The sequence below is a fragment of the Mixophyes fleayi genome, chromosome 6 (genome assembly GCF_038048845.1).
Source record: "Mixophyes fleayi isolate aMixFle1 chromosome 6, aMixFle1.hap1, whole genome shotgun sequence".
Lineage (NCBI taxonomy): Eukaryota > Metazoa > Chordata > Amphibia > Anura > Limnodynastidae > Mixophyes > Mixophyes fleayi.
The window spans coordinates 197,668,731-197,682,392 of NC_134407.1; the positions used below are offsets into that span (position 1 = coordinate 197,668,731).

Genomic DNA, 13,662 nt, shown 5'->3' on the forward strand with positions numbered 1-13,662 from the left:
GTACTATAATAAGTCACATGTACCCATTAATGTCTCTGCAATAGTCCTAGTACCATAATAAGTCACATGTACCCATTAATGTTTCTGCAATAGTCCTAGTACCATAATAAGTCACATGTACCCATTAATGTTTCTGCAATAGTCCTAGTACCATAATAAGTCACATGTAGCCATTAATGTCTATGCCATAGTCCTAGTACCATAAGCCACATGTACCCATCAATGTTGGGTAACAGTGCTGTATATCACTATTACCCGGCACACAGTAATACATTGTGTACAACTAATTGAAGGAAATATGCTAAATTCGACACAAAGCAAAATCTCAAAACTGAACCATCGGTCATGTGTCAGCTATAACTAATTAATTTAGCAATAAAGGCGTTTCATTTAGTAAACAATATTAGTGTGTTGGGATTCCAAGGCACGAGTTTAAAATATATAAATAAACGGAAAAAAAAAAATATTACCCCCTTCCCTTATTGTTTAGAGTGGTTCCCATTATCACCAGTGTACGCTGCACTAATGTGTGCATGTTGGATACACAACACAAAGAAAGGAATAATTAGAATGTATAAAAGGGTGACCTGGACAACCCTACTATGTAACTATAAGAATGTCATACAGTACATTACAGCTGAGACACCAGATACGTCAGACATACCCCTCACACAGTGCCCAGCTATTACAACATGATGGTGTATTAAGAACAAGACGGTCACTGCACTCTTACTTTTAACCTTCCACAGCACCTTGCAGATTCCCAAATCAAACATGGGGGCTACGGCGCAGATGATGACTGCAGCCAGCGCTGCTTTGGGAATGTAGAAGAAGAGAGGGGTGAGGTAACCCAGCGACAGCAATACCAGTAGCCCTGTAGAGAGAAGACAGAACACTATGTATTCACTCATTATTTGCAAGTGCATGCTTTATATTTGTTTTGTAATACATAAAAAGGTCTGATCCTCTGGAGCCGATTCACTTAGCGGCAATGTGCCGCAGTGGCGTCACGTGCTGTATTACTGCGTGTTGCATTGGAAATGATCTTTGTTCTTTCTTTGCCTGAAGTATGTGCACGAGGGCTTGGAGAATGACATTCAAAATAATCTGCAACATTCCATACACCTTGGATAGGTCTCATAAAAGTACTTTGATGCAGTGCTCATTGACTTTCTTTTGGATACGACTCATATGGTCCTTAGGCCCAAGCCAAATCTTGGAGCACCCCAGGTTGTCAATAGACAAAATTAATTCATTACTAAAGAGGTCTAGAAACCTCCGTTACTATAAACAGAGTTTTTCCCAAACTGTTAGTCATCATTGTCCCAAAGATGAAGGGGCTTAAAGCCATGTGCTGAAACTGTGAGAAGGAACAGGATTTCATATAGGTGGAACTTCCCGTCCAATACACCCTCCAAGACAGCCAGAAACGGAATGCTGGGGGCAAATGTTCCTCTTCAACATATAGGACAACCAAAGCGAACTGTAAGAGCCAACGCTGTTGATAATATGAGGTAGGTATTTGGTTAAGAAGTGTGTGAAATGAATTACCCCCCCTTTGGACTTTTTCCAAAAGTACTCCCATGTCTATTAACTTACCCCACCCACGTTCCTGCTAAAGTGTGTACAGTTATCCCAAGTAAACGTTTATGTTTATAAATATTCAAAAAATATTATTATCATTGTTTCTTTCACTTTGCTGAAAAACGTTATACGCTGTGTTATTATACTATGTCGTTTTATTTATTCACTTTTTCTTGGATTTTAAATAATAAAATCAGCTTTAATTTTCGTAATTAAATAAAGAATGTTTCAAGTTCATCTCTTTGAAACTTCTTTGTATTCAATTATTCTCTCAACCACTAGAACTGTATTCCTGTTACTCTCTGTTGATAACTTAACCAGATGCCTGTCCTCATCTACTGTTCAAAGCTGAAATAAATATATTTTAGGGGGAAGAAGAAAGGGGGAAGAAGAATGGGGGAAGAAGAAAGAAGAAGATAAAAGAAGAAAGAAGATAAAAGAAGAAAGAAGAAAAAGAAGAAAGAAGAAAAAGAAGAAAGAAGAAAAAGAAGAAGAAATAACCTCTATGTTTTGCATATTTTTTTATTCTTTACTATATACCTAAACAATTAAATGTTAAAATCTGAAGTACCCCTTCCATCTACTGTGGAATCTCTAAGGTTACACATTTGTGACAGCTGTTTGTCAGTGGGTTATGGGTATTTTATGGATACGGGTATTTTACTACAAGCACGGCATGGAAGTACCTTTAATTTAACAAGTTAATCATAACCACAACGTGATAAATCACACAGAATGGAAAGGCAGGACAAAGGAAACTGCAGTAAGGGAATGTTTAGTTCTGCCTTTTACTCTCACCTGTAAGAATTCCACCTGCTGGGGTACACACTCCAGTCTGCGAGTTCAGTGCTGTCCTAAACACAGGCACACCATGAGATGTAGAAATACCAGCCAAGGGTATGTTTATATAATATACAGATGTCTCACCTCCCAAAGCTTCCGGTAACAGGATAAGAGGACAGGAAGGAGCCCAGAATATTAGTGAGACCTAAAAGATGGAAAATACGTTCAAACATTACAGGCAGACATCCCCTTATCCAGATTTGCATCTTAGATAAAGCAGGGGTCGCTCCGTTAGTCATGAGGCCATAACGCCAACTGCATCTCCCCACACATTAGACCAGTGTTGGGCAACAGCCAGACATTGTTATGTAGCGCTTGTTACTCCCATAAGCAAGACCCTTTTCACTCACTGAACAATAAGAAGTGGAAATAGTGGATATTGATTTTGTTTTCAGGCATCAAAATGTTAAAGTCTGTGTCAGAGGGCTTTCTCCCTTATTGGGCTATACTTGGAATCTCCTACCAAAAAATATGAAAGAAACCCTGGAAAAGTATACATCCGGATGTGGCCTTACACCAACCAATCAAGGATTAGCTTGCTGCTTGAGCTGTACGAAGACCTAGATTGATTATTTCAGTGTATCGCCAGTATGCAATAATCACAATATGGACCCTCAAATTGTAAGGCTGCCAAATCTTTATTACACAGTTCTAAGGTTAAAAAACAATATTATATACGGTACTTCACATTTTTTTAAGATATTTTTTATTCTCGTCACTAAGCTACACCCTAATAAGCCAACCCACGTCCGATTTGTCCCTGTGCTACCTTTTAATGGCAGGTTATAACCCTTCCGACCGGCATAATTCAGGACTATTGGCAGGTATGGAATAAATCTGGAAACTAGTCAAAAAATCTTTAGGGTCGCTTTCATTTTGGTGTGATGGTGCACATTTAGGGATAAATACAGGAATAGGCAATCTAATACAGTTCAGGGGCCGCATGGATGGCCCCGAGATGTTCAAAAGAGCTGGACATTAACCTCGATTTTATGGGGGTTAACGTTATAGAAATGCAGTGGCAGCAAAAATAGAACCCTGGATAGTTTCCAAAGTTTAGGTCTGCGCCTACAGGAGACAGGTTATCCTAACCGCCTCCATTGTGTTCCGTCACTTCTTACATAGTCAGCAGAGAAAAAACAAACAAAAGACAAAACACAAACACATAATACAATACATTATGACTGTTACCAATTGCCAGCAGTTCCTGGTTGGTGTCGATTCTGTAGTTATTCTGAGACGCTGCATAAACCGAAACAATACTTTAAAATACAATACAACATAAATCTGTAATGTGCGTGTGACCTTTCAACTGCAGGCCCAACAAACCGTAACGTTAAAGCTTGTAACTCTTGAAGCAAATCAATCCTATTGGTACATAGCATGAAGATGACAATTTAAAAATGTGCAGTATTGACATGCTTAATTATTATTCCACAATTTCTACAGTAGTTTAAAGAAAGTTCATAAGGTAGGGGGCATCGACAGCACTTGGCTCGCTTAAAACCGGCTCAACAGGAAGTCGAATATGGCATAGAACGGTCAGGCACATAACTGGGTAACACGTTTGGATTCTATATATCTCTTTGCAAACCACACAAACGAATGTATCGAGTGAACAATTACTCTCTTTCGAGGATGTCAACACTGGTGTAAGCCCCGCAATCATCAATTTGTAAAGTAATAAAAGCTACAATCATAATACTGTAAATACAGGTTGCGGCTGATAAGGCTGTAATAGTTGGGGGATGGAGATACTACCGATGGATGCAGTCAGCAGCCATTTCTCTTCAGTGGTAGCGCCAACGTGGCAGCTTGTTTGAGGACCACTGAAACCTAAACTACATAAAAGAGCTACTATTTACATATGTAGCAAAGGGCAACTGTTATATTCCTCAAAAGGAGGCTAAGAGAGGCTGGGTGCATTGTTCTGCAGTGGAAAGTCCAATGTGTGCAGGAATAACACACAATATTATATATATATATATATATATATATATATATATATATATATATATATATATATATATATATATATATTTCTACTTGGCCATGTCCGCTAATTAAACTCAACTAGATTTTTGTGAGTAGCTGTATATCACTTTCTATGGTACTCACCAAACGCTCGGGCAATGGCAACACTCTCCAATAGTCCCATCATGGGGATGATGAACAGCCCAGGTCCAATGTTCTGTTAGAGAGTCAGACTTAGTATGTGTGCTGCATATTATTTCAATGCAAGAGACATCAGCAGAATAAGGACAGTACAGTAAAGCTCCGATTTGTACAGATTATATTACTTGTAGTACTTCACATTTTCATGGATTTTATAAAAAAACAAAAAAACAACCAAAAAAACTCCACCAAGAAGTATATTAGTGACAGACATGAGTGACAGTATTACTTTTATTCACCCAATCTCACCCACCTGCACCATCTCAGTGAATGGGACTGTGCGATTGGCCGTAGTCTCCGAGAAGGGGGGCATCTGGAAGTGAGGGAGACCCTCTGCAGTCTTCCCGGTGAGGATGAACGGATGTAGACCCATAACATGGAAGGAATAGGCCACGAGACCCGCAGCAACCACTACAATAGCATTTCGAGCTGCAACAAGACACAGATAATACTATTTATTAGCGTTTCTGGTATCTCAGGAGGCATCACCACTGCACAAATGTCCTCCGCACGGACGTACCGGTGGTAGTTACCCAGACAATAATGTAGCAGAGCCGATAACATCGTGGCATTCCTCTGTACATTTTGGGGAAATGGTCCTTCATCAATTTCAGTGCCAAAAGTAAAGCAATGCAAAGGAATCCAAGAATGACATCTCCGAGTCTAGAAGACATTTAATGAATATCAAAACAATATACGTTAAGACTATTAACAAAATTCCATACTATATTAATGAACCTTTTGTTCACGGTTATGGTGCCGACCTGGTTGCTGGAAGCTTGTGGAACGTTTCATACACTTGTAAGATGAATTGACGCGGGATGTCCTGTAAACCTAGTAGGTTCTGACAGCACAAGAAAAATACAATTGGCTTGTGTTTAGTGATCATCATATCTTACGGTGCCTTCACTTTAATATGCATTCCACTATAAAACACGTCAAGGTTTCGACAGCACAAGAAATATACAAGTTGCATTCCATTATAGAACACGGCAAGGTTCCGACAGCACAAGAAATATACATGATGAATTCCATTATAGAACATGGCAAGGTTCCGACAGCACAAGAAATATACATGATGAATTCCACTGTTAATTACATATATACAAAAAGGACATACATTGGATGGGGGAATTGGTGGTTCTTGCCTTTGGTAAAACACTCCTAAAACAGACATTTCCATAAGAAACATATAAAAATTTGCACTTCAACAAACCTTAACTTGGCTGAATCCGATAGTGACCGCTGCAGCGGAAGTAAAGGCTTTAATGACAGGATAGGAAATAAAATCCAAGAGGAACCCTAGAGATACAAAGTGGTGTTAGTCGGCATTTGGAGTAGTGTTCAGCGCTACAACTAGACATATAGGCAACAAGGGCAGAAGCTCACCAAAATTTAAAAGCCCCATGGCCAGCTGAATGCAGCCCGATAGGAAGGCCAGGAGGATGGCCTGGGACACATCTCCAGACGTGTAGACAGACACAAGGAGGGACATGATGGCAGTGGGACCCAACGTCACATCTTTAGATGTCCCAAATAGGCAATAAATAAAACAGCCAACAAATGAGGAGTAAAGTCCAAACTGTACGGAGAAAGAGAAAGACGCTGTTAAGCCATAGTTGTAATAAGCTAAATCAATAAAAGCTGAAGAAATACAGTTTTACAAAAAGTGTACATGGGCCGGGGGCTGGCGGGCCGGGCCAATTGTCTCCTGGGCTGGTCCATACTGGGCTACCTGCATTTTTGTTCCTTAAAATTGTTCCTAAGAGACTGCTGAGCCGTCTCGTCCCCCACCTCCCCCCCCCCTCCCCGACCAACAACTACGGCTTGTGGGAATCTGTCACTATTTTGCTCAATAGGGTGTGAACCTGGATCGCCAACATTGTTATACTGATATTTTATATAATATAAACGTTAAATTCAAAGGATTTTGAGTTATCGCTTAAAGGTCTCCTGTCCCAATTAGAAAGCAATTATTTTCATCTTAAATTTACCCCATTGAAAAAAGTACATTTTCTAGTGTATTTTGATCAAGAGCAATGCAATCATCATCATCATCACCATTTATTTATATAGCGCCACTGATTCCGCAGCGCTGTACAGAGAACTCACTCACATCAGTCCCTGCCCCATTGGAACTTACAGTCTAAATTCCCTAACACACACACACAGAGAGACAGACACACTAGGGTCAATTTTGATCGCAGCCAATTAACCTACTAGTATGTTTTTTGGAATGTGGGAGGAAACCGGAGCACCCACAGGAAACCCACGCAAACACGGGGAGAACATACAAACTCCTCACAGATAAGGCCATGGTCGGGAATTGAACTCATGACCCCAGCGCTGTGAGGCAGAAGTGCTAACCATCGAGTCACTGTGCTGCCCGCAATGGTCAGAAATTGGTAGATACCAACAGTTATATTTCACATACTTAGCTGACTTTCTACAATTCCCGAATGCAATGTTCCTGAAGAAACGGCAATGCTATACCTGACTCCTTGGAGAAAGGTCATGACAACATCCTTTTAAATAAACGATTAAAAGAAAATTAGGGGTCTGGAAAGGAATGACCAATTATAACCACAGAGGCCAAAGTATTATTTCAATGCTGCTTTCATTTCACAATTGAATATCGCTTCCACATTGGCCCATCCTATTAATTATTGGATGATAATGACCAACCAATCACAGGGTAAAGATGCTGCTTGACCAACTGAACACACTGAAATAGCCATAAGGAATGCAGGTAAAATTGGGCATTCAAGATTCAATTATTCTACTTAATATAATGCAAATTATGTAGTCCTTGGACAAGAGTCAGGCTCGGTGGACATACCAGTACATACCGTTAATGAAAAGGTGAGAGCACCTTGTGCATTAGAGCTTACAGTTTACTATGCAGCACAGTGGCTCAGTGGTTAGCACTTCTGCTTCACAGCACTGGGGTTATGAGTTCAAATCCGAACCATGGCCTTATCTGTGTGGAGTTTGTATGTTCTCCCTGTGTTTACGTGGGTTTCCTCCGGGTGCTCCGGTTTCCTCCAACACTCCAAAAACATACTGGTAGGTTAATTGGCTGCTCTCAAAATTGACCCTAGTCTCTCTGCCAGGTATCAATGATTAAGCAAAAACACTGTCCACCTACCTGCACAGGTAGCCCAGCTACCTCAGCATAGGCAAGAGCCTGGGGTATCACTGTCAGTCCAACAGTAAATCCCGCGATGATGTCCAGCTGCATCCATTGCAAGGAATACTGTGGTAACCAGCACAGAACGGGCAGCCTCTTCTGTAGCGTTTCCCAGGAGCAACACCTGGCCAGTAGTCCAACACCTCTACCCTGCTGGTCACCCAGCCGCTCCATGACAGCAGAACACAGTCATAGAATATTCCGTCTAATGAGAACAAAAAAAAAAGTAAGAAAAAAAAAAAAAAAATTGTTTAAGTAATAAAATATACATTAAAATTCTAACAAAGTAGTTATATTATATACTAACTATAGCCAGACCGAATGTCGGAAATTTTACATTATTATGGAGTAGTGATAAAGTTCAGTAGCTATAGTATTAATAAGAAAAACAAAACAAAACAGAAGTCTTATAGTACTTCTTTTTAGTTTTTATAGACAATGTATACATAATGGGTAGTAGCAAAAGTCATTCTTGCTTCATGGCTCGTCAGAGTGACAGGAGAGCATGGCCTTCGTGCAAGCCCCGCCCCAGCATCACATGACCACACCCACCATCAGTGTCACGATCTGCCCCAGCTGACGCTTTCATTACCCCAACATAACTCTATTACCTTACCAAGACCACCTCTCATGGTATCTACCCCTTCTGGGTCTGGTCATACCTCATCATCCTAGTGAAGTGGACAGGATGAAAGCCTCCATGACTCGTTTGTGGACAATCTTGCCAATTTGGCTCTGTCTCCTGGGGGCAAAATGACGCAATTCGCCGCGCCCTGTCCCCCTCCCCTCCAGAATCTCCCAGAGGGGAGGTATAAAAAGTTGGCAGTATGATATACCTTCATCATCATTTATCATCATCATCATTTATTTATATAGCGCCACTGATTCCGCAGCGCTGTACAGAGAACTCATTCACATCAGTCTTTATCTTTTCAGCGTCCATTAACTTGCCACTCAGAAGTATGGCTGTAAATTCATCAGAATCATAGCAGACTGCATTTGTGTCTTGTGACTTTTTCAGAACGCCAACTTGTCGTTTTGTTGCTGAACATAAAATAACTTTCCTCTGTTTCGGTCATGCCCCCATTAGTGATTTCAACGCCTGCCAACTACATTGTATCCTGCTAGACATGTATAAATGCAGGATAATCTATTCTGACAATTCAACTATTTTTTATTAAAAAAAAAAACAACAAACATACAAACCTGGTATATCTGGTGGAAATAGTCATACTATCAAGTGACAGACACTAATAGATTCCAATGCATATGATTTGTGACCAGGGGACATATGAAAAGCTAATGTAGCAACTTGTACCTTGGATTATTAAACCATATATTTAGGTTAAATTACCTGTTCTAATATTTTTCTATCCCAACAAAACACACACCTACTTGTCCTGAGTTGTTGTGCACAATAATCAACAAAATACATATTTCTTTTACTAAATATTAAATCAATACATGTGTAAAAAAAAAACAAAAAAACCATATCCTAGGTTGGTATAGAAATACAACATATTAATGTAACACCATGCTATAACTGGAGTTTACACAATGAGGTACGACCACATCAAAATGCTGTTACAAACAAATCCTATAAAATAATATGCAATATGTTAGAACCGGTTTATATAATGAGGTACTTCCATATCTAGTAGGGGTAGGCACCATGAGGCTTGGTGAGGTAACACTGGTAAAAATGAAGCAATTGATTAATCTCTGGAAGAGGCGTTGACACGGGTAAGTGTATTGATCTCTTATAACCATCTGCTGAAAAGATTGTGACTCTGTACACACTCTACAGATATCCGCCTACACTGCTGGCCGTGAGCGCGTACACACTTCCATATTTGCCCGACATCGTTGATCGTGATTTTTTTGGTACGAAAAAACATGATTGTGGGAGCGTACACACTCTTGAGATTCTTCCTCCCGTTTAAAGAGCCCGACCAGGACGTCAATCTCAAAGGAGCTATCACTTCAATGCTTCCCAAATACTGTTATGGATCAGTTCACTAAACAATCACAGAGACACACATCCCAAACTGATGAATACTGTAGATGACATATAGTACAGCCTGTACAGAATAGATCTTCTAGCTGAACACTGTCCTTTAGCCAAAACAATAATAAAAATAAAAAAAATCAGCATATCTACAAATGGTGCCGAGTATCTGCCAAAAACTTTTGAAAAGAAAATATAGTCCTGACTAATGTAAGTCAAAGCAGGTGGAGCATTAAACATTACCATAGAGAGTACAATGCTGGCTATTCAACAGCGTTAGACCAGCAGCCGAGACGAAAATCTAAACACACATGATGTCCCTACATTAAAAAGAAGAAGTGGAGATTAGATAATATCTGAGGTCAGTTGATCTGTAGCATATAACATAAAAAAAAACATATTAACACAAAAAGTATTACATAAGATATGACAGTCACCGTGATTTCTGCAGATTTCACAAGTAATGTGTGCGTGATAAAGACTAACCACAATATCCGGTTAGAGGAACCCATATAACTAAGTGGGATGGGTCATCCTAAATGTTGAATGGACAACAGGCTGAATAGGATAGTTGCATTCTCCACAATTTCAAGAAGCACAACGCCAGAATTTGGATTCTCTAGGTGGAGTCCAATCCAGATGGATAAACCCTATTGGAGCGGGTGGTACTGCCCAGATAACAGAATGTACCAAGAGAAATTGTCTAACGACATGGGCTTGCTGGGCGTGGATTGGTCACACTGGAAGGCTGTCAATCACCATGGTGGTTTGTCTTTCAAAAACCATTAACTAAATGTCCCACTATTATCTACATTTGAAGTTGTGCACCAACAGCTCGTTCTGCGCTCCCCACGTTTAGGCTGCAGTAGAAAGGAGCATATGATGGGATGTTAAAATGACCAATGTCCCAGGATACAAATGCTGCGGGGGTGACTCTCATTCAAATAAACAATGTATAGTTTTCCCTTATTAGTTTTTTGCTTACAGAAGAGATAGTCTCACTCATGCCACTAATGGCAGTCAAATTCAGATTTAGACACACAACACAACTTAGGGTGGTTTCCAGTTGCCCAGAATTGCCCCTTTAATCCCATCGCTTCTGTCACTGTAGGGGCCGTGAACCTATTATTCCAGGTCACGGGCCCGCCTTCTAACAGGCCGCAGCGGAACTCTCTTCCTTCACACCATTCGCCACATGCTGCCTTTTCCATTGAGAGGGAAGCCATTTAGCGGACTGCAGACCCCGCACCACCTCTGCTCGGGCGAGGGGTGTCTGTGTCACCTTTGTTTGCAGCCTGGAGAAATAGAAGCACTAAGGTGTGTCTGGGGAAAATAACTTGCTAACCCCATGGAATTACTATTTTGGTAATAAGGTGACTGTAGATATCCATAACAGGGTAAAAACGTGAAAATATGGTAGCCCTATCGTACCTAATATATCTCAAAGTTTGTACATTTTGTTTCCCCCATTAACCATCAGCAATTACAGATTACACATTCCATATACAACTTTCATCTTCTACTTGTCTGTCTGGTGACATCATATTCAGTCATAGGTCTGTACCATGTATTTGTCTGTTCATTTATGTAACATGTTGCATACTGTATTCCAGAAATAATGGGGGCGAATTGGAATGTTCTAAATATTCTGAGACTTCGTAATCAGGCATAGGGGGCTGATGACTTAGGAGGGGCTCATAGGTGGTTTTATATGGGCACCTCTCACCCTCTGCCCCATCATCCCATTTTTGCCCCAGGTGCAGGATTGGGGGTGCTTCCAGTTGCCCAGTCTGCTTCTACCCTCCCCCTGTGCCCAAATCACCCCCTTCTGGTAATCAGAAAATGTGTAGGTGTAGACATTTATTAAAGAATATTACAAAACTTAATTCATTACAAAAAATGAATTATTCAAAGAATAAAGCATCTTTTTAACAATCAAATCATATTAATCTGTTACCGCTATCCGGAGATGGTGGTAATACAGCAGGTATTGTGGTGGTATAAGTAATGCTCCGATACTTGGTATACAGACATCCCCATTCAAGTATTTGGAAACCCCACAGTTTATAAATCCTGCCCGTCACCTCGTTTTGTGGATCAGTACAGAAACTACATTATCTTGTGGCGCAACAATATTTCTAAGAGAGGGTACAATTTTGGGGGTGATCCTTACTGTGCACCTTGACAATTAGCCCACCACTAAATGTCCATGTAATGAAGCCTGGATAGCCGAGACCGTAAAAAGGTTCTCATAATCCCCTGGTCATAGAAAGATTAAGGCTTTAGGGGGCCCAGGGAACTTCAAGCAGTGGGGCCTCTACGATCTAAAATGAAGATCCATGTCATCTTTCATTATAGGGAGTTACAAGTAAATATTAAAGGGGAAAGTCAGACCAAATCAATCACAAAAGAAATATTTAACTAACAAATATCCAATTATAATAGTGCAAAAGTAAGAAAAAAAATTATATATGCATATGAATATACATACACATATACACAGTGGCGTTAAGAGATTGAAATAGCAGATAAAGAAAACCAAAATGAGCAAATAACACTTTCTTATTATTATTAATGATTATTATAGTGTATATAGCAGCAGTTAGATCACACATCACTGTACAGAGAATATGAAACTACTATAATCAGTCCCTGCCCCATTGGAGCTAACATTGGCAGAAACTGGAGCACCCAGAAGAAACCCATAGGAACATGGGGAGAACATACAAAATCCACACAGACTGAATCTTCTGTGCAGCATTCTTAAATAGAGAAACCCTCAAAGTATACTTGAGATGGAGTAGAAGGAAGCTAACATTTTGCTATCAATAACAACAACAACAACAACAACAACAACTTGTCATTTGGCTTCTGCTCCAATAAAAGCACAGTTGTTCCCCTAGTTTCCAGGGACAGTCACAGGCTTTGAAGAGACTCTTGTCTCTGCAGATGTCCCTAGTTTTCAATATTGACAAATTCTATGGTATAGTAAAAATATAAACACAGCAGTGAAAAAAATGAAAGAAAAACAGCACTTTTGTTATAATAAACCTAACAAAATTAACAAAGGAAAAGTAAAGCTATAATTGAAAATGAAGTACACATTTCTCTTTCCTATTTGCAGCTAACCTATCATTTATTACTACTTACTATACTGAGATAGATCTGGATCACTAACGCTCCCTCTCCTCAGGATTTCCCTTTGAGCAGAGATCAGGCAGACTCCTGCTGTGCTCTCACTCCATGTCACACATGTGCTGCCCTCTTCTTACTCTGTGAGTGGCCAGTGTCAGCACACCGAGCCCACACAGCTTGTCACCTTGTGATGTGTGATTCCACAGCACAGGACTTGTCCGTATCTAACGTGGTCCGCATAATGCCTGCGATGGGGGGAGGCAGGGCACATCCCCCACCCTAAATCTGGCTCTGTCCTTGGTGTCATTTTAAAATAAGTGACCCCTTATTTTAAAATGTCTCCTCTTTAAGCTTATTTGACCAATGTAACCCTAAAATTTGCTGGGTGAAATAATAAAAATAAAATAAAATATTATACCAAAACTTCAGATAAGTCTTAATACTAACCATTATAAAGTTCTAACATTAACCAAATTCAAAATCTGAACCTTCCAGAAGTGTTCACCTTAGACCCAAATTAAGGGCAAGCCCTACTCTAAGCATACTTCCTAACCATTATTAACATTTCTTTAACATAGTGCCAGCAATAAGCTTCAACCAACCCTCAAGACTGTAAGCTCTCACCAGCAGGGCTCTCTCTACCCTGTCTCACATCTGCACCTCCTTCATCAACCTGTCTTGTAGTTAATTTGTTATTATGTATAATTTGTATTCTGTATGATTGATA

The 13,662-nt window shown here is 40.0% G+C and overlaps 1 protein-coding gene across 5 annotated transcripts in view; it reads right to left on the bottom strand.

The window, feature by feature from the left end:
- SLC26A11 (solute carrier family 26 member 11) overlaps positions 1–13,662 on the bottom strand; it is a 29,492-nt gene that overhangs the window by 14,335 nt on the left and 1,495 nt on the right. For 3 of the 5 annotated variants that reach the window (XM_075177924.1, XM_075177923.1, XM_075177925.1), the window contains exons 2-13: positions 10,044–10,120; positions 7,751–7,997; positions 5,992–6,184; positions 5,819–5,904; positions 5,367–5,446; positions 5,123–5,265; positions 4,856–5,031; positions 4,546–4,618; positions 3,619–3,669; positions 2,512–2,572; positions 2,383–2,438; positions 734–874 (exon numbers count right to left, since the gene is read on the bottom strand). In XM_075177924.1, coding sequence (XP_075034025.1) covers positions 734–874; positions 2,383–2,438; positions 2,512–2,572; positions 3,619–3,669; positions 4,546–4,618; positions 4,856–5,031; positions 5,123–5,265; positions 5,367–5,446; positions 5,819–5,904; positions 5,992–6,184; positions 7,751–7,966 — 1,276 coding nt within the window. In that variant the 5' untranslated portion in view covers positions 7,967–7,997; positions 10,044–10,120. The remainder of the gene's footprint in view (positions 1–733; positions 875–2,382; positions 2,439–2,511; positions 2,573–3,618; positions 3,670–4,545; positions 4,619–4,855; positions 5,032–5,122; positions 5,266–5,366; positions 5,447–5,818; positions 5,905–5,991; positions 6,185–7,750; positions 7,998–10,043; positions 10,121–13,662) is intronic. The other 2 variants (XM_075177927.1, XM_075177926.1) reach the window with 1 other exon arrangement.